This window comes from Alexandromys fortis, unplaced genomic scaffold, assembly GCF_014885135.2.
Source record: "Alexandromys fortis isolate MF-2015 unplaced genomic scaffold, M_Fortis_MF-2015_v1.1 scaffold_63, whole genome shotgun sequence".
NCBI classification, from domain to species: domain Eukaryota; kingdom Metazoa; phylum Chordata; class Mammalia; order Rodentia; family Cricetidae; genus Alexandromys; species Alexandromys fortis.
In genome coordinates this window covers 4002345-4023078 of record NW_026067953.1, presented here as the reverse complement: position 1 = coordinate 4023078, position 20734 = coordinate 4002345, and the positions used below count along the sequence as shown (strand labels likewise).

At 42.6% G+C, this 20734-nt stretch overlaps 2 protein-coding genes across 2 annotated transcripts in view; one reads left to right on the top strand and one right to left on the bottom strand.

Moving 5' to 3' along the window:
• Nucleotides 1-1885: 1885 nt before the first annotated feature.
• Nucleotides 1886-8819, bottom strand: Gpr65 (G protein-coupled receptor 65). The gene is made up of 2 exons (XM_050151399.1): nucleotides 8760-8819; nucleotides 1886-5451 (listed from the first exon to the last, which is right to left on the bottom strand). Exon 2 carries the CDS (start codon nucleotides 5023-5025, stop codon nucleotides 4015-4017), a length of 1011 nt encoding a protein of 336 aa, XP_050007356.1. The 5' UTR covers nucleotides 5026-5451; nucleotides 8760-8819; the 3' UTR covers nucleotides 1886-4014.
• Nucleotides 8820-18247: 9428 nt separating this feature from the next.
• Nucleotides 18248-20734, top strand: part of Galc (galactosylceramidase) — a 45855-nt gene continuing 43368 nt past the window's right edge. The window contains exon 1 of the mRNA XM_050151376.1: nucleotides 18248-18454. Coding sequence (XP_050007333.1) covers nucleotides 18254-18454 — 201 coding nt within the window. The 5' untranslated portion in view covers nucleotides 18248-18253. The remainder of the gene's footprint in view (nucleotides 18455-20734) is intronic.

Genomic DNA, 20734 nt, shown 5'->3' with positions numbered 1-20734 from the left:
TCTACTTAAATGAACAACTTACTTAGGACTAAATTTTCCAGAACAGTATAAGAAAAAAAAAATATAGACATTTTCTTAAAACAACCCCTTCTAGGGGAGGAGAGAGGTGGGGGAGAGTGTAGAGGAGCGGAGGGAGGAGAGGCTGTGGCCAGGGTGTATGGCATGAGAGAAGAATAAATAAAGAAAATGTTCATTTCTCTTTATTATTTATTTATTAAGACATGTTACAAAACAAAATTTTGTGTCTTGAGGGAAAAAAGTCTGTGGCTGAAAACATCCCAAAATATACACTGTATATTTTAGTTTTGTTTAATGTGTTGAATAGAAAATAAAACATGGGGAGAAAGACAGAAACAACAACAACAACAACAAAAACCTCTGATTAAAACAAAACAAAACTGATAGTCACTTTCAGTGAGAAAAAGGAAAACAGGAGTAGGGAAGAAAAATATTTAAAATGTTTCCCTCAGCTGCTGACTGCGAAACAAGAAAATTAAATGAACCCAACGTGCGCATAACCTTAGATGTTAAAAAAGATGACTTTGTGTTTTGTTAGTTGGTACTAGACATTATACAAAAGGGCACAAGCTTGTGCTAAATTGGCTTACAGGGATTATTTTTTTCTATCTGTTTTCATGAGATGAAGCAAGTTTGATGGTTTTGTGTCTATGTATAGTTCTGTCTCTGCCAGAATTCTTTTGATTTCATAATGGGTTCCCACATAGACAAGGCTATGATCTCTTATCACAAAGCCTTCTTGGGTCAGCAGTGCTACAGTAACAACTGTTACCATAGCAACTGGGATGGGTTTCACTAGGAGAGAACAGGGCCCTGATCGTGGATAGAGAATGATGAGTATGGGATCGGGTAAAAAGAAGCACCCAGAATGAGAGAGATGATAGAGAAAGCTAAAGAGATGCCCGTGTGCTCTGTATCATGGGTTATATTTGAAATCAAACTCATTCCACTAAAATAAATAAATAATCAGCCTAACAAAGTCGGCAGAGGTAACTGGTGAGTAGTGACTTATTTAATCATTACCCTAAAGGAGAGGCCCCCAGAGTCCTTGGCAGAGAGAAAAGGGATACAAATGCCTCACTTTGCACACAAAGCTTTGCTACAGGGAGATAATGTTTATAATTTGTACAGAACAAAGTGCTACTTTCTATGTCTTTTACAATTCTTTCTTTCCATAAAGATTTCCCAGATAAGGCAGGGAAAGTGGTGACTAAAAAACAAACCACCCAAAACAATGAAAACCAAAACCCCAAAGCAAAGAAACCCCACCTACAGGTAGACTCTTCTCCGGCTTTCCAAAAATGTACATGCTGTTAAAAGATATCATTTTGAATCCGAAAACCAAACAAAAAAGTTGTCTATGCAAGTACATTAAAATGGATGTCTAGCCGTATGTTGATGCCTTCAGTGTGTCTCCTCGGGTGGGGATTGCCCAGGAACTGACACCATTGAGAATTTCCCACAGACCCAGGAAATATGAAGGACCTTGGATTGCCTTAATGTCAGTGTTTAAGCATCTGGAGAGTATAACAGCCGTGCCCAGCTCCAATTGGTTCTCATTGCTGTATTCTCCTCTTAGGGTCCTATGAAGGACCTTCTACTTCTTAGGTGGCTGACCACAGTCCTGATGAGAACAGGTGTAACTAAAAGCAATAAGCAGCTCGTGGCAATGCCCACTGTTCTGCCTACCTGGTGAAGACAGATGTTGTCATGGATCACGGATGTAGCTGCTGACAAAACACCCAGCACAGAAGATAAAAATAAGTTGTTTTTTTCTTTTTCTCTTTCTTTCTTTCTTTCTTTCTATTTGTTTTCTCTTCTTTTCTTTCTTTCTTTCTTTTTTTTTTTTTTTTGAGTCAGGGTTTCTCTGTGTATTTCTGGCTGTCCTAGAACTCACTCTGTAGACCACGCTGTCCTCAAACTCACAGAGATCTGCCTGCTTCTGCCTCCCAGAGTGCTGGGATTAAAGGTGTGTGCCTTCACCTCCTGGCTTAAAGAAGTCTTAAGAGCAGGAGCTACCACGGTTCCTGCATTTTGTAGAAAGCAAGCTTTGGGGAAATCATTGCAAATTTCCCAACAATTGGTCAGTAAGAGAATTGGCTTTATCAAAAAGTACTGAGTAATTAAAGCTAGAAATTTTTTTCCCTCCCGGGAAGACTGTGGGCCTCATGGGAAAAAATCTTAATGAAGAGCTCAGGAAGTCTTTTTTAAAGATTCAAGGGTTAACTCTTCAGTGGGGATTGCATTCAGCTGTGTTCTAAGTCATATGAGAAACCTCCTGGCTTCATCATCGGCCCTGCTCACAGGTTGCTAGCAAGTTTTGATAGTCTGAATTTTGGTAAATTAACTCTACAATCTGCTAAATCAATGTTTTAGTGTTAATTATCTAATTAAAATGTTTCAGTCAGTGGTAGTGCAAGTTTGTGTTTGTTGTGTCTCTTTCAAAACCAACTGAAGAAAAATCCTAAGCAAGTCTCTATAACAGATCAGTAATTACTATCTGAATTTTACTTCCAGAGGTATAAATAGTGATAAAACTCTCATTCCCCATTTTGACCTAAACCCAACAACTATATTAATTTTTCATGCATAAAGAAAGAAATTATTTTAAAAACTCTTTTTAAATTATCGTAAAAGGCTAAGTCAACTCCGGAAATCAAGTCATGATTCTGGGTTCAAGGTCTGGATCTTTGTGGTCTTGAAGTCACTTATTCTACATCTGAATTTTCATATGCATCCAAGATATTATTTCTGGACTTTTTAACCTTTAAATGCATTTTTAGAGACCACCAATAACTTAACCAAAAATTAACTAAGCAGTTCAAATGATTTTTAGCTACTCTTCATTTGAATACTGTGTCTTTAGTCTTAGAACGCAGACAGAATGAACTAACTCTATGACAGCATTTTGAGCAGAAAAATGCAACGCACGGTGCCTGGATATATGGTACCAAGGCAAGGTAGCTTTCTACTGTGTGCACACATCATCCCGGAAGACCAGTGATAAACTACTGACTGCCACATACGCACACATCCTGCTGTGAACATATCAGTCCTTGTGATCATCATGCTTTTGTTTCATGATGTGCAGCTCCAAAGTGGTATAGACACTTGCTAGCTGATCATTTCTGCACAAGGAGAAAGAATGTACAGGAAAGAGAAGAAAGAAGAGGAGCAAAGGGAAAAGTAGGGTAGGAGAGAAACCTTCAAAAATTCTTTGGTTAAAAAAGTGCCTACCCAATGCCTACCTACAGCTAGGCAGATTAATTCCACAATGAAGATTTGAAAGATTATACTGTATCAAGTTATTACATATTCTAATTCAAAAAAGAAGCCTAACCGGGGGGTGGGTTGTCTATAAATATCTATTTGTCTGGATGGAAACTTTTATCAGTTCCAACAATCATATATTCAGCTATAAATAGAAAGAAATCAAGATCAAACTACAAAGTCCATTTTCTTTTACATCCCTCAGTGACTCAGTTCCCAAGTCCATGTAAACTTCATGAAGGTTCTTGAGAACGTTTCTTTCACAACCCCAGGATTGAATGGAAAATCCCAGGATATGGAGTGGCATCGATATTGCCGATGAATTAATTAGAAATAGCATTCAGCAGTTACATTTGTTAGGTACCGGTTTATAGAGATGAGAAGACTGGTGGCTGACAGTATGAAATTCCAAAGACAGAACAACAAGAGCAAAATTATAACCATCAGACAGAATGGCCACTGATTGAAAGACCAACACTCCTACATGCCTCTTAGGGGAGAGAATTTCTACCAACAAGGATGGCGCCAAGTCTTTAGAAAATGGTACATTTTCATACCTTATTTAATGAAAGTCAATGTAGGAGTTGTACAATGTACCTTTAAAATACTTCTACTGGGGTAGAATAAAGTATTCACTCAAAACTCCTGGTCCTCCTCTACCAGATTTACTTTCAAAAATACAGTTTTTATTGTATAATATCATGCAAGTTAACTGGCCTTCATCTTTTATGCTATAATCTCTAATTCTATGGTATCTCTTGTGGACACAGAAATTACTTCCTTTTTTTGTCCTTGTGATCTATTGTGTTTCCTGGTACACAATTTTAATATGTTCCACATATCGGCTCTCCCTGTTTCAGTCACAAAACAATACAGAATTGGATCCGCGACGCAGTTTAGACTTGTCAGAGCCACTGTGATTCGGTACGCCGTGAACGTCTGCTTTCCGGACTTGTTCAAGTTCATATTGCGCTCCAAAATGCAGCGGATGAGCACCATCACATGGAAGGGCGTGAAGCATAGTACGAAAGTCAACGTGATGCCCGCGAGCAGCTTTATGATTCTTCTCTTCTCGCTGCTCTCCGTGGCTTGGTTGTGCTGCACGGCTCGGTAGACTCTATGGTTGCAGATCATGATGGTGACCAAAGGCAGCGCGTAGCCCATGCACGTCCTGAACAGGTTGAGGTCGATCTGCCAGGTCTCCAGTGGGTATTTGTCGTAACACAGGGTGAAGTGCAACTTCTCGGCAGCACAGTATTCAACGCTTGTTTCATCTTTCCACAGGAGGATGGAGTTAAAGATGGACTCCAATATCCAGATAGACAGGCTGCTCATGAAGGCAAATCTTCTCGTTCTCAGAAAGGAAAACTTCAGCGGGTAGACAACTGCTAAATAGCGGTCCAAGGCAATGCAGGTGAGGAACGCCGTGCTGCTGTAGAAGTTCATGTACGTGAAGAAGACACTTCCTTTGCATAAGGCGGGAGAGAACGTCCAGTTGTCTTTATTCCAAGTGTAATTGATCCACAGGGGCAGCGTCAACGCGTACAGCAGATCTGACAGTGACAAACTGAAGAGGTAAATTCCTAGCTCGTTCTCCTTCTTTGCTTGCAGAAAGGATACGCATAAAGAGCCAAGGTTGGCCGGGACGCTGACTATAAACACAAATATGTAGACCACTGGGAACAAATAGCGATCTAGGGCATGCTGTTCTTCAACACACGTGCTGTTCATCGTCATTGTTCGGCAGTGGCAGTTACATCACTTCTTAGGCTGTGAACAGGAAAGGAAGCCTTGCCTCGCTGTTAAGATTTCAATGTTATTTTTTTTTGGCTAGGAGTTTTTCTCTTTTAGATTTTCCTTGGCTTTTGAAGTTCCAATCAATTCACCAATGCATTCGGAGAGTGATTGTAGATCAAATGTTTACGTAGACTGTCACCACCAGAAGTCGGCATCCACGCTCCTGGAGGTGACGTAAAGCAGTGGACTGAGTTTAACAACTAGAAGTCTGCATGCTCAACATCATGGGCTGTTTAGCTTTCTTGAAAGGTCACACACTCTCAGTTTGCCCTTCTGGATCTTACAGGAGATTGGAGACTGGTGCAAATATGAGCGCGTGGGTTTTATTTTCATGCACTCTGGCATTCTCTCCAAAGTGTCCCGCTTCTGTGATGAAAGATGAAGTAGGATAGGTTAGATACTTACAAGCTGCCATGGTTTCCAAGCAGCCATCTTTCGTTTATTGAAAATATCAAATATTTTCAATTGAAAAGCGCTATTTAACTAAAGCGATTAATGAACTTTAGTAAATAAAATCAAATTGAGATGTTTTACCTATTTCAAATAAGAATTTCTCAAAGGAGGCTAGCTCATAGAGAATTATATTTCTCATCAGACAACGCCTAACAATCAGAATGAAAGTTTGTTAAACATTTATAGTCATGTTGGTGGCTAAAAATAGAAAGTTCAGTTATTTGGCTGTGATGAGAAAATGCTTTTTTATTTTTTTTTGCTTTGGAGTGTATGTAAACTCCATGGCTACATGATTTGCAGGTTTCAATTTATTATACAATATCACTATAAGGCACCAAAGTTCATTAAGCTTTAATACACAGTTAGACAGCTTCTCCCCCTCCTCTGTTTCTTATGGAATATATATAGCTCACTGTGCCTCACTTTCATTCCATAAAGGAGGGGACAGGACCACCTCAATTCTGGGAGAAGGTTGTGATGACCGACTTCCATCCTCAGAGCTGCTTAGCTCTGGGGCTCGCTCCTTCGTAAAGTGACGATGACGTAGAGAAATGCTCCTCGTTCCTTTGTTCGTGGGGCCACTTGGCAGTTTGGATGGTTACTGGCTGACTGAGCATGTTTGTAAAACTGTCAAGCTGTACACTCAATTTAAATAGGTTCAGTTGTAAAAATCGATTTAACTGTGTGCTTAGTATATAGTCTTCTTTCTGCATGAATACAATATTGTAAATAAAAGGAGAAGAGGTGGACTCAAACTGCTGTGGTGACTGGGGTAAAAAGCATCTTGACAACATGTTTAGCACGGAGATGGTCCACACAAGTCTTCCTAAGAAATTAATTTACTTCCTTTTTTCTTACATGAAAATTGGTAAAATGGATAAAAAAGCATTTAAACAGTCATGGAAAGATTCACAGAAGGTAAGGGTTTACTAAACAAAAAAAGAGTTCTTGACACCTAGAAGAAACGAACAAATACACATGTAACACAAAATGTGTATTTAATCAGTTTTAAGAAGTAAAAGATGAAATCAGAACACATGAGGAATGAAGAGAAAGCAAAACAGCAGCAGAGGATGATAGCTCTCTCCCGTAATTCCAGTGTTTGGGAAGCTGTGGCTTAGGGATGATGGTGAATTTGCAAACAGCCTGGGCTATAGAATGAAACCCTGACTCAAAAGCAGGGGAAGGGGGAGAGGGATGGAGGAGAGAGAAAATGTTAAGATCTAAATAGCCAGATTTTCTTTTAAAATTAGACGAATTTTTTTTTTAAAAAAGTAATAGTGAAAATTCCTTAGAAGAGGACAATAGTACTTAAAGCTAAAGAGATCAAACAAAATTATCAGTGTAAAAGAAATAGGAAAACATCAAAGATACACAGAGAGTAAACAGAAAAAGTCAATACATGTGCAACTCAAGCTCCAGGAAGGAGGTAAAGGGAGGTCAGTGAAAAGCAGTGTTCACAAACATCGCAGCTGATTGATATCTAGAACTGATCAGGGGCACGGATCCCTCTGACTCGTGAAGCTTAGGAAGGGTCAGATGGGGCAAAGTGAGCTGTTGGTACCCACTGTGCTCAAACTGCAGAAACTAAAAACTAAGGCCAGGGAAGAGAGATGGCTTATGTACAAAGGATACATTTCAGGCTGATAGAACCAGATGACACATTCATGTCTCTGTGTTCCAAGAAAATGGATGTTATCCTATCATTATATTCCCGATGGGATTAAACTGCAAGACCTGAAGCAAAACCTAGACATTTGCAGGTAACTATCACTCGGGAAATCTACTCCTATTTCTTGAGGAACCCTTCAAAGGCTCTCAACGAAGACAGAAAGTGACACTCTGAACCACAGGAAGGACTGCAGAAGCCTGCTAAGGATGGGACTGTCATCAATGCCAGCAAGCACAGCCTTGGGGGGTTCACACATCTGAGGGAAAACACCTAAACTATAAAAGTCTCCTCTCTTGAGACAGGACCAAGAATAGGAGGGTGGGGCAGAGGGGGGGCCTCTTTTTTTTTGTGTGTTGCTAAATAAGTATAGGTCTTTCTCCACAAAAGCACAAGACAGGGAACATTATTTAGGGAGGTTTTAGAGTTCTCAATAAATTCATTTCTTTAGTTATAAACACACTTCCTGCCTTCTGAGAGCCGCCACTTGTCGGGATGGCTAGATGAAGCAGATAGTATCTTATCTGCTCTGCAACAGAGACAGCATGAGCTTGTGCTTGCCTATTTCAAGGCTCTTCCAAGTTTGTTTCCTCCCACCTAAGTTAGTATTGCCTGATAGGGTTGCCTTTCAGGCCAAGAACCTAGCTCACGGAAAGCTGTCTGTTAATGCCAGCAGTTATCTCTCCCTCCTACAGCAAGAGCATCACCGGGTAGCCTAGGGACTTGGTATGTAGGATGCGAAGCATTGCAGGCAGCACCTGTTCATCCAATGGAAGTGCATCCAAAAGTTAATGGGATATAAACAAACCGTATTACTTCTGTATCTTTCCCAATATTATTTATACAGCATTAATGGAATTTTAAGAAATAATTTTCGCCACCCTCATTGAAAATATGGATATCAACTTAAACTTTCGGAAGTGCGCAAAAGACAATTTACAGCCTAGCTCTAAAAATAATCTAAAAAAACAATGACATAGCTCAAAGCAAGCTGTTTGTACACACGGTTCCAGAGGTATTTGCTTTCACCTGTGAGCTTGCTGGCTGCTTACTGGGTCTCCACATGTCTCTGGCACTATGACAGTTACTTATTAACAAACAGTTACAACTGATGCTTACTGACATTGGAAACAAAATTTCCTAACCTCAGGCGATTCCTGATGAATCTAAAAGCTATTCCTAGACCCACTGCCCTGGTGAGGAAATAGAAGTAGGCAGCTATGCCGTAGCCCAGGATGGCAGAGATTCTTCCGGAACCATCCCAGTGTCCCAATAGCTGCATCCGGAAGAGACGGCCGAGCACACACAGTCTCCTTAGCTCTACCCGTTCCTTCTCCTGACTGGTTCTAAGTTTGAGACCTGACATCCCCTTTACCACTCCTCAAAGTAGAGGAAACCATGTGTCTTCCTCATTTCCATCTCACTTACAAGGTTTCGTCTTATATTCACAAAACCCAAACCCAGATAAAAACGCCACGAACACGGCTTGATCGCTATGCCCAGTATGCTATGTACTTTGAACTCTTGTTCTAGCCTTTAGTATCATACTCACCCGTTTCGGGAGTGATGCTTCTCTTGAGCGAGGAGGCTGGAAGATCTGCTTGTATCAAGAAGAGAAACCAGTTGTGTTGTGGGAACAGGAAATTGCACTCATATTTTGTCATAAACCAATGAGGAAGCAGCTTCTTAATGAGAAGGCTTACATTATCTGAGTTCAAACAAAAGGATCCCTTCAGTACTTTAAATGATGTTTGGGTCATTTATTGTGGGGGCAATTTTCTTAACTCATTTTTCTTTGTCTCTTAATTGTCCTTGTATACTTCCATGTATGCTTTTCTCTTTTCCTGTATATGTATGCGTGTGTGGTGTATGCACACGTGTGTGCAGTGCAGGTGTGTCACCTGTGTGCGTATTTTTTGGAAGCCAGAAAAGGATGTCAAGTGACCTGCTTTGTTTTTCTCTCTGCCTTGTTTCTTTGAGTCAGGGTCTCTTATTGATTCTGGAAGTGGACTAGTGGCTAGTAAGCTCCAGCAATCTTCCTGCCGCAGCTCGACCCACTGGGCTGGGGTAACAGGCATGCACATAGCTATTACGCACTGAGATCCCAGCTCAGGTCCTCACGCTGTGCAGCAAGCACTCTTACCCACTCATTCATCTTTCCAGACTCTGATAGTTATGCTTTCCTTAATAGGAGAAGTCACAACTATTCAATCCATTCTTACTATACAGTGACTGTGAGTATCTACATATTACCCAGAAAGGAGCATGCTACCACGAAAGAGATAAACACACAGTTACAACATAGATAAAACAGGAGCATAGATAAACACTTCTAGTAAACTTGAATAAGGCATGTGAGTCACTGGGATGTGTGAGAACGGAGAAGATGTGTAGGGATAAGCCCTCCCCTTGGGGGCGGGCTGCCCTCAGGCGTATGTTTACTGATATAGTGCGCGGGCAGAGGCTGCGCGGGCCCTTCCGCTTGCTCTCCTGTTTCCGCTGGCTACCCCGCTGGAACCTTGGTTTTGTGAGTCTGTTTTGTTATTAAATTTGTTTAAATATCAATTATTGGTGATTTATTGATCCGACCGCTGCAAAGATGCCGTGGAACCTATTTGGGGTGTTTTGGTTCATGGAAATAAAACAAGAGGCAGAGTGGTGGTGGTGAATACTGTGGTTTACTGGCAAAAATGGCTGTGGATATGCATGGGCCAGGAGAGCCACCTTTGTGAATCCCTTCTCCTTCTGGGGTACTAATAGGATTAGATGTGTAGTATTTGATTACAGAAACATTTTCTCTTCTAGTAACCCTCTGAGAATAGAAAACAGTGATGGCTAAAAGCAACCGGAGTGACTGACTCAGGCAAACAGATAACCATGAAATTTGAAAATTTGTTTGTGAGTGATACAGATTATTATTTTTAAAAGCTAATGCAGTACTTTAAGAAGGTGACTCTATACAGTGGTTTAACACAAAATGAAATCAAGTTTCTAGAACATCCTACTTCTGAGAAAAGTTAAGAGATTATTTTTAAGCTCTCCCCCAATAAAATTTACAATTAGAAATGAGGGGAAATTATTTTTGAGTATGGAATAAATTTTTAGTGGAAAATTCTGACTTATTTTTAGGCTCTAGTCAGGATACATTGTCTGGGTTGGTAGATGGAAGAATGGAATTATGGGATACAGCCAATTTTTTTTTTATCTTAGAGTAACTAGGGGATATCAGGAATGTGAAAGCTTTTGAAAGTCTCTTTACATGTCTCTAAGAATAATAAAAATATGCCTGACTTTGGTGGCACACACCTTTAATCCCAGCATTCAGTAGGAAGAGGTAGGCAGATCTCTGAGTTTTGAGACCAGCCTGGCTACAGTTCCAGTGCAATCAGGGATATTCAGAGAAACTATCTCAAAAAAAAAAAAAAAAAACCAAATGAATAATTTAAAATGAATTTGTAAAGCACTCAAGAGTTTGTAAATATCATGCAGCAACCGAAAACCTCAGGGTATATTGTCATTGAGATGATAAAAAGTGTAGGTAAATGTCAAAACTGAATGGCCAAAGGCGTCAGGGGCAGTGCTGGGGGTGGCTGACTCAATGCAGTGCTCCCCTGCATCCATAGGGATCTGAGTTCGATTCTCAGAGCCAATGTCACAAAAGCCCAGTGTGGTGATACACGATTGCAACCCCAATATTAGGAAGGTAGAGACAGGCAGTTCCTGGTTAGGCAAAGTCTGTCTTAAATTTTAAAAAAAGAAGAAAAAAGCAAAGGTTGATGGTGCCCGAGGAGCAGTTTCCAGGATAGCCATCAGAGTGACACACACATCTGCATACATGTACACACATATGTGAATCTGCACACACATACAGATACTTACATGTACCTACACACGCCTACAGAAAAAGGCTTACAATTTACCAAAAAGAAAATAATAATTTCTGTTTAGTCATAACTACAATCCCCAAATTTTTTTTTCTGCTTGGTTTAGCACATTTGCCTAACTATTGTTTTCTATTTCGTGAATCACATCTAATTTTACCTCGATAGACCCTACTTCTGTTTTTAGAGAAAGAGCATTTTCACATCCATGCCAAGTTATCTATGTACTTTACTCTTCAGAAAAAAAAAAGAGGATGTAGTTAGAGAATGTGAAATACAAACTTTCACTTCTGCTTAAGTCAGGAAAATAAATGTTGCTTACTTCACACAAGGAGACCTTCACCAACTTTTATGGATTCTGCATCTTGTTTAGTTAAAAATATGGCAGTATCATATTTTAATTATAGGGATATTTAATATGAATAGTTATATGTTTCAGAGCCCCGAGATGCCGAGGTATTTTAATATAAAGGTCAATGAACAGTTATTGAGAACAGAGAACACTGGCTTTGCAGAGACAGAATTCTTGGCCCGTCAGTTTTCTTGTCTTCTGAGATCACAATGTGGCCAGAGGCAGCACATTGGGCTTGAACTAGGAAACAAGGCAAAAGAATGTGGACCTGCTGGATTAGGACTTCTCCATGGGTAGACAGCAGGGAGGATTATTCTGGTGATGAAGGCTCCTTTTGTTGTTTTGAAGCTGCCTCCTTTGTCTGGTGCTATTCCCAAGAAGAAAAACAGCAAGTAAATAAGGCAGGATCCTGTTTTGACATCCCACTACATATTCTCATCTTTACTTCTTTTTACACATTCAGTTAGTCATTTTGTGTTGGTTGCCTAAAGAGAAAAGATTCTTGGCACCAAGGGATTGAGTTTCAAAAGGGCAAACGAAGGAAAGGATGGGGTTCTAGGCAGCTTGCGGGGAAAGCTGCTGAGATACAGTGAGGGTTTTATCCAAACTCAGATGTGATAGATGCATAAAGTACAGGCCTTTAGAAAGTTAATTATGAAAAAATGAATATAGGTTAAATGCTTACACTAATTACATGCTGTGATGGTAATATTTTTGATATCCGGGGTTACACAAAATCCACCCTTGAAGCTACTGTCCTGTTTAACATGAATGTGGCTGATAGCAAAGATCAAACGATGCCTGTGTGCTGTTATCTCTGTTGGGCCATATTCTACTGGATGTTGAAATCATCTCCCTCTTGAACTGTGTTGTGGTTTAAACACGAACTGTTTTGCAGAACCTTATGTGTTTGAGTGCTTGGTCCCCCTCTGGTGGTGCTATTCGAGGAAGGTTGTGGAAGCCGTAGACGTTGGAGCCTCGTTGGAGGAAGTGGGCCAGTGAAATGGGCCTTGATTTTGTCTAGCCTGGCCCCACTTCCTGTTCACTGTCTGTTTCCTGGTGGCAGACACAATGTGACCAGTGACACCCATCACCCCCTGATGCCATATCGTCTCTATCATGATGAATTAAAACCTCTTAAACTCTAAGACAAATAAACCCTTCCTCCTCAAGTTGCTTCTTGGTAGCTATTTGGTTACAATGACAGAAAAAAAAATAAATAAAAAGTCACTAACATATAAACTGCTATTTTCTTCATGCCTAGGCACTAGGTAGACTCTTAAATTCCTCTCCTGGCAGGAGTGTGGAAAAAAAGATATTGACAATATAAAAAAGAGCAGACAAACCACAGATCCAGCCAGGAAACCCCTGGCTGTCTACTGCTTGAGCAAATGCATACAGTAAACACGGCTGACAAATGAACTACAGGTAGAGGAGCCAATTTTCAAAGTGGGGAAACTTGTTGTGATGATCACAGTAGCCAAGGTAATATTCAGCCAAGGGTCTTTGCTGCAAACAACAGAAACTGTGGCCACCTGCCACACAAAGTGACCTGGGAAGCAGTCAGGGTGTGGTCCATGAATGATGCGGAGCCCTAAGGATGTGGCTTAAAAAAACTGGTTAGAGACAAAGAACAGAAAACCCCATCACCCGACCCGGGCTTTCAGGTTAGGATGCTGCTGACCCCACTGTGCCGGGAGTCTCTGTGGCACCACCTCCCCTGGATTCCTGGGGTCCCAGTGTGATTTTTCCACTCTGTAATTTCTGGTCACCCTTCCAATGCCAAAGGGCAGTTTGGACTGACTGAAGGAGTCTGGTGACCCTGTTGAAAGCAGGAAGACAGAGACTCTCGTTTCTTCATTCTCGAAGGAGGCATCATTCTGCCTCCCAACACTCTTACCATGGGGATTCAGTGATAGGTCTGGATGATTATAGAACCAAAACCCAGAGCCAAAGCAAGGCTGGTGAAAGGCCTCGGCGGGGGAAGGTGCTCACCAGCGTGCTCGATGACCTGAGTTCAATCCCTAGGACGCATGTTGAAGGAGAGAACCTCTGGCCTCCACATGTGCACAGTGTCAGGGATGGCCAACCCCCCAAATAAACAAACATCTAATAAAAAAAGTATAGAAAAAGGATAAACAGCATTAAAACAAGACAACACAAAAAAGTGCACCCAGTTCCCACTCAGTAATAAATCCAGACCAATACAAAAACAGAAACCTATTTATTTCTGGATTTGCTGAGATGTGAGAAGGGAGGAACACTCATGTACCCTTAAGAAAATGCCCAGTGGGCAATGGACAATTTATTCCACGTGGTAGACTCTTCCCTCCAAACCATTTTCACTGTTATCTAATGCTCCAAGTTAAGATTTCCATCATGTATTAAAAAATAACGTATTTAAAAAATGATTTGGGAGCCGGGCGGTGGTGGCGCATGCCTTTAATCCCTGCACTCGGGAGGCAGAGGCAGGCTGATTTCTATGAGTTCGAGGCCAGCCTGGTCTACAAGAGCTAGTTCCAGGACAGGAACCAAAAAGCTATGGAGAAACTCTGTCTTGAAAAATCCAAAAAAAAAAAAAAATGATTTGGTGTTTTGCCTACATGCATGTCTGGGCACCAGTTGCATGCCCAATGCTCATAAAGGCTGGAAGAGATTATCAAATCCTTTGGGATTGGATGGTTGTGATGCACCACTGGGAATTGAGGATGGGTCCTTGGAAGAACAGTCAAGGCTCTTAATCCTGAGCCATCTCTTTGGTTCCCATTATGTGTGTCTCATATATATATAAACTTTGTGTGTACGAGTTCGTATGTGTGAGTGCATGCACACACATACGAGTCATACATGTGTGTCATATATAATATATATCTTATAATACATATTACATATATTTAGATGATGTTCTCAAATATGCCAGTGTGAGTACATGCACACACGTGAGCGAGTCTGCATGTTTATAGAGAGAGGGCAGCCAGATAAGAGCATTTGATGATGAGGCACAGGAGTTACAGCTGTTTGCAGATGCCAGACTTTCTAAAAACTCCAAACTCTAGCCCTTCTGGCCCTGTATGTAGTGCTCCTAACCTGGAGCCATCTCGCCAGCCCCACAAACACAGAATTTTTGATGGAAGTTGATTTACAAGCCCCTATTGCTTTACAATTGCAATCAAGCAACTATATCCAGGGTCGAAAGAGCAGAGCAACCAGCAGTATTACAGGGTGATTGTGAAGAGACACATCTTCATATCCTGTCACACGCTGGGGATGGCACCGAAGAATGTTTCCAGCTCCGATAGTGAATAATTCATCTTATCTCTCCATTCGACTGGTGACCTTTCAAAAATTTAAAATCAAGAAATACATGCTGAATATGTGTGTGTGTGTGTGTGTGTTGGACATTGCTTATAAAGTGTATGTGCGTGTGTGTGCATGCATGTGTGTGTGTGTGTGGGGTACATAGTATGGTACAACAGCTGCAACAGACTGTTACAAAACTTAATCAGCACATTTTCTTAGAGGGCAAGATGGCTCATCTTTTTCAAAAGATTGTTTTTTCTCTTGTTTTAACTTATAAAATAGGTTTATAGGGACAGAAATAGGATGCACAGGAATACTTCTGATTGAAAGCATTTAAAACAACACATTTGAGAGCATGTTTGGAGGTTCTAGCAGGAGAGCGCAGCCACTTGTATATCCTTGACCAAAGACCGGTCCTCCTCTATTCGGGGAAGGTCGTCCTCTTCAACCCTTCAATAGAGTGCACAGCTTCCAGAGGGACACACATGGAGTGGTGAGGGAGGAAGGGACACCGGCCTAGCCTGCCAGATCAGCCGAATCAACCCTGGCAATCAATGGGGTGACAGATGTGGCAGCCAGGTTGCCCTGACATCCTAAAATAACACATTTGAAATGTGTGACCTTTGACCTTCCTCTCCCAGTCTTATCCATTGATCCTGAATTCATACACATGAGAGAAACTAAACATGAATGCTTTTCTGATAACCGTGATTTCTCTTCATCTCATACAGTGGATTTTCTTTTCCACTTTGTGTACATGACTTTTTTTTTTTTTAATAGAATGCTCTCTTGTTGGTTTCCTGAGATTAGATTAGAGATCTAAAACAACAGCTGGTTTCTTTGATGCATGAACTGTAATGCTTCCTGGATGGGTGGAGCAGGGGTGGCCGGAAGCTACCTGTTCTCTTAATGGTTTCCGTGTCCTCTTCTCCCTAGTTCACACATTGCACACCATCTGTGCCTGTGTGCCAAGGAAAAACCGGAATGGGGTATGCTGCAGGATGGCAGATGCTGGGTGCTGACATTAACTTCCTCCTTTCAGGGTTGTGTCATGAGTTCCAGGTTCGGTGAGAGACCCTGCCTCAAAAGATAAGATGGAGAGTTGGGGATGTTCCTCAGTAGGTGAGAACACTTACTGTATCAGCATGGGGACCCGGTTCACACCTTCAGCACCTGCATCAAAAGCTGTGGATGGCAGCTAGCACCTGTAATCCCAGTGCTGTGAAGGTTGAAGGAGACAGGTGGATTACTGGGGCTTGCTGGGTCAGTACGAAATCCCATCTCAAGGTCATGAGGTAGGAAGTCATAGAGCAAGCCACCCTAGGACCTACTCTGGCCTCTTCAAGGATTCAAGTGTATATCCCCAAATATGTGTGCATATCACACACACACACACACTCGTACAAACACATGCATATGCACACACCTACACATCTACAAAGGTGGAATGAGCAAAGTTCTTATCCAGAAAGAACCTAGAGATATCACAGCAGCTCATAAAGTCGATTATGGGATTTCCAAGTGATTCGATTTTACCCTTTCATATAATTTCCCATAATTGTGTTTGTGGTGGTTAATCTTCACTATCAACTTGACTGAATTTAGAATTACCACAAAACACACCTCTGGGTGTGTCTATGAAGTTGTTTCCAGAAACGCTTTTACAGAAGACTCACCCTGAATGTGGTTTGGCACTGTAGAGGGGGGGGGGAGGGATGGGTCCTGGACAGAGCAAAAAGGATATAAGTGAAGTGCCAGCATTCAGCTCTCTCAGCTTCCTGACTACAGATGCTACATACCCAGGTGCCACAGGGTCCTGCTGGCATGACTTCCCTGCCAACTGGGAGCCAAGATAAACCCTTCCTTCCCTGGCTTAACCACTTTGCTACAGCAATGAGAAAGGGTACCTAAGAGAGCAGTCCTGAAACACAGATTTAGCTTTGTCGAACGACACAGGAACAATGTAACTTCCTACAGAGAGAATTACGCTAATGCTCACGGTCCCCTGTCTTCTCTTTGCCATTCTGGTGTCTTAGGAGCTTAGATGGGAACTCAAATGATTCTATGCTTCCCCAGTAAAGGAAATTTTAGAGGAAAAAAAATAACTTTCTCTTTAGTCTCTCACTCCCTAATTTTCTATATCAGGGGAACCAGAATTCCCTGGTTAGGGAATTTACAACGTCCCTAACGATTTAGGGTTCTCTCCTGGAATCAGTTTCCTGACAGTGGGTCAAGGAAGTAGACATTTACCTTTGCCATCTTTGGGTCCTGGTTGGGCCTAAGAATCAAACTGACGTGAAGTAGTAGGTGGAAGAAGCTTACAAGTTCAAGTTACGGGGCGCAGAGCCATACCCTAAGAAAACACCTTTTCCCCCAAACAGGTTAATGACTTATAAGCTGAATCAGAGCACGAAGTAGCTGGGGTTTCTAAGATATGGTCATGCAGAGGGGTCAGCAGTGGTGTCCAACCTTTGCTATTGTGATACTCTGTTGTCAGCTGCAGACTTCACACTTGATGTCTGCACATTTGAGTGTTTTCTCTTTGAATCATGAACAGTCTCATAATGTTTTGAGTTAGGTATATGCATAACTTTGTGGCGGGCTGCTCTACAGCTAACATCTGCTACATGTGGTCTGCAGGCCCAGGTTCGGATGTACCTGGTAGGGTATTTAACTGGTTACAGAGTGAACAGGAAGGTAAGGGTTACTGTAACAAGAACCGGCAAACAGTGCTGCTTCCCGATAGTCTAGTCAGGGCGTCTTTCGTAAGTGACTTTCATATGCCTTTAAGAAACAGAATAAAGGTCAGAGTATCCTGGACCTATTGTATTGTTTAGCTCTTCTAATTCAAAAGAGTCAATATGTTATGGCAACATTTTGTGGTGGAGTAATTATATTCTTAACTCCTTTAAGGCTAAAAGCCCTGGATACAGCAGAGTGCTTAATCAAATAGAAAACTTTGTCAGTTAGCATTTGCTAAGTGCTCCTGAGTGCCTGTTATCTTACTTTTATTTTATTTAATCCCAGGTTCCCTGACTTGCCGTTCTGGTTGGTTTAGAAAAGTTCAGAGTCCTAACACCAAGCAACTCAACCAAGATGACTGCTTAATTGGGTGCTTAGTTTGGGGCTTCAAGCAAGGTCCCCGTCCTTGCTGTCTCCCGCTGAGAATGAGCTGTTAGGGTAGGATCTGGGATACTAGGGTAGGACCACTCACAAGCCCTCTTCTTTTGGCAGTTGTTGACTGTCCACTTCCCATTCACTACCATGACCATCAGGTGAGGTAGCAAGAGAGGTCACTAAGCAATTACACGCACAGACCGACACCACCTCATTGACACAGGAGTGCCAAGGTAAAGCTAGCTCAGCTTCTCCCTGCTGAACACTACAGCGGCTGCTGGGACAGCCCGCAGCCCTTACTAAAGATGGCAAAAGCTGCCTCAGCCGCCCACTGTTCTTCATCATGGAGGCGATCGGGCCCGCCTCCCTGGGCGCCACAGTCACGTGACCCGCACAATGGCTGACAGGCCACTTAAGGCTTCCCAGCAACGGCGGGCTAAAGCCATGATCGCCGCCGCTGCCGCGGGCTCGGCAGGCCGTGTCGCGGTGCCCTTGCTGTTGTGCGCACTGCTAGCGTCCAGCGGCGCCTACGTGCTCGACGACTCCGACGGGCTGGGCCGGGAGTTCGATGGCATCGGCGCAGTCAGCGGCGGCGGGGTGAGCGCGGGCTGGCGGGAGGCGAGGATGCATGGGGCGGGGGCGGGGGTACGGTGGGGGAGGCGGGCGTTGCCGGGTCCCACAAGCCCCCGCGGCGTTGCCGGGCGAGCAGACGCCGCTTCCCGCACACCCCTTTGAGGTGAAGCCAGGCTGGCGGTTCGACCCGAGCGGAGCAGCCCGGAGGGCTCGAGGGGACAAGTGTCTGCAATGGACCGGCGAGGGCTCGAGGGTGCCCGCGCTCTCGATCGCCCTCCTGGGCTGTCCTTGCCGCGCTGGAAGGGTCGCCTCTGAAAAAGCCGGAGAGGGAACGCGGAGCCTCAGCGGGCTGCCCTAGTGGTTCCCTTCCTTCTTAGGGAGGTAGATAGTGGGGTCGTGAGTCAGAAGACGTGAGCAGTGCAGCAGGGCATGGGGACCCTTCTTGAGCAGTCGACAGTACACCTCCTCTTCCTCCCCATGCGAGTGTGGCCTCATAGACTCTTTGGGGTTGTGTACGGTCTGAAGCTATCTGGGATATTGTTTCTAAAGAGGGCTACCTTCATCCACGAAGAGAAACTGCTTAGGGGCTATGCAGTCTGTGCGGGGATGGGGAATGCTGGCTCTCTTCTAGTTCCTGAGAATCGTTGGATGTACCGGCTAGAACTTAAGTTCTGTCTTCCTCTCCCATTCTGACCTTGTCATGAACACCAGTTAATTCTCCAAAGAAGAGGTCTTGAGAAAGACTTCTTTTCGGTTCGAAGATCTCAGGCGTGGGAAGTGGTTTTGTTTTCCAAGTGAAACTAAGGAGTAAACTTTAGATCTACAGGAAAGTTAGCAGCAGCGTATAAAGTTCTGTATACTCCAATGTTGTGTTTGTGTGTTTGTGTGTGTGTGTGTGCTCGCGCACCAACGAGCTAATCTCTTTATTCTCAGTGGTGTGGTGTTTCTTGTTTTCTTTTTTTTTTCATTAAAATTTAAAATAGCAAGTATTTCATATTAATCCTCAGTGTCTCCTATTGCTATCTCTGTGATATTAGGTCTAATTGCATAGGCTTCTTAAAAAAAAAGCCAAAGTCTCTAGTTTTACTTATTTACCTCAATTTAAAATTAATAATTTCATAACCTGGTGTGGTGGAGTAAGCCTTTGATCCCAGCACTCGGGAGGCAGAGGCAGAAGGCTCTCTGTGAGTTTGAGGCCAAACTTGTGTATGTATATAGTTTCCAGACCATCTAAGTGCTACATAATGAAACTCTGTCTCTAAAAAACAAAATCAGTTAATAACCTAGAGCAGGATATTCACTTTTATTTTTAAAGATTTTAATTGTGTGTGTGTGTGTGTGTGTGTGTGGTGTGAGCATATGTAGATGTGAGAGCAGGTACCTCTAAAGGCCAGAAGAATTAGGTCATTTTGAGTTGCCATCTCTCCAGTCCCCAGAGCAGGTAATCCTTATGTATAAAATATTCAATTATTAATGTTTCCATACAGTGTTACTCAGTTTAGGAGAGCAATCAGCAATGAATGAAGATGGTTGAACATACTATTTGCTTACCAGTTTTAACTATGTGTATGTGTGTGTATACATGTGTGTGACAGACCAGCTCAGCTGGGGCTCTGGGACGGACAGACGGGACAGGTTCTCAGGAATAGGTGAGTAAGGAGTTGGCGAATGACAAACAGACGCAAGACTCAAGTCAAGCTACCAATCTGTCACATAGGCTGTGGCAGAAGCTTCAAGGAAGAGTGCCCGCAGAGAAGGTGTGTGTGCTTCCTGCATTGGAGCCCTTGCACTCTTGGCATTACCTGCTCATGTTCTAAGGAACACAGTCTGGTTTCTTCTGGAAGGGAAGACAGTATGTTTAAGTTTCCAGAGACCACTGATGAGCCATTGCCATATACAGGAGGAGTATATGATGCTAATGGAGAAAGATGGGTTAACATTCAAGGGAAAAAGGTTTCCAAGTTTAATCTGGTGCTTAGTAAATAAAGAACAAAAGGCAAACTTAATTAAGCAATTAAGACAGATTCAGAAAAAAAATGGGATAAGGATAGAAGAGAGAGATAAACGCCTGTAGCATCTGGTTTGGGGGAAGGTTTGAAAAGGAGTTAGAACTATGGATAAGGAGTGGTGGCACACGCCTTTAATCCCAGCACTGGGGGGGGGGCAGAGGCAGGAAGATCTCTGTGAGTTCAAGGCCAGCCTGGTCACAAGAGCTAGTTCCAGGACAGGCTCCAAAAGCTATGGAGAAACCCGGTCTCGAAAAATCCAAAAAAAAAAAAAAAAAAAAAAAAAAAAGTGTGTGTG

Coding starts and splice junctions, on each gene's coding strand:
- Gpr65 (XM_050151399.1), bottom strand. CDS start 5,025: ATGACGATGAACAGCACGTGTGTTGAAGAACAGCATGCCCTAGATCGC.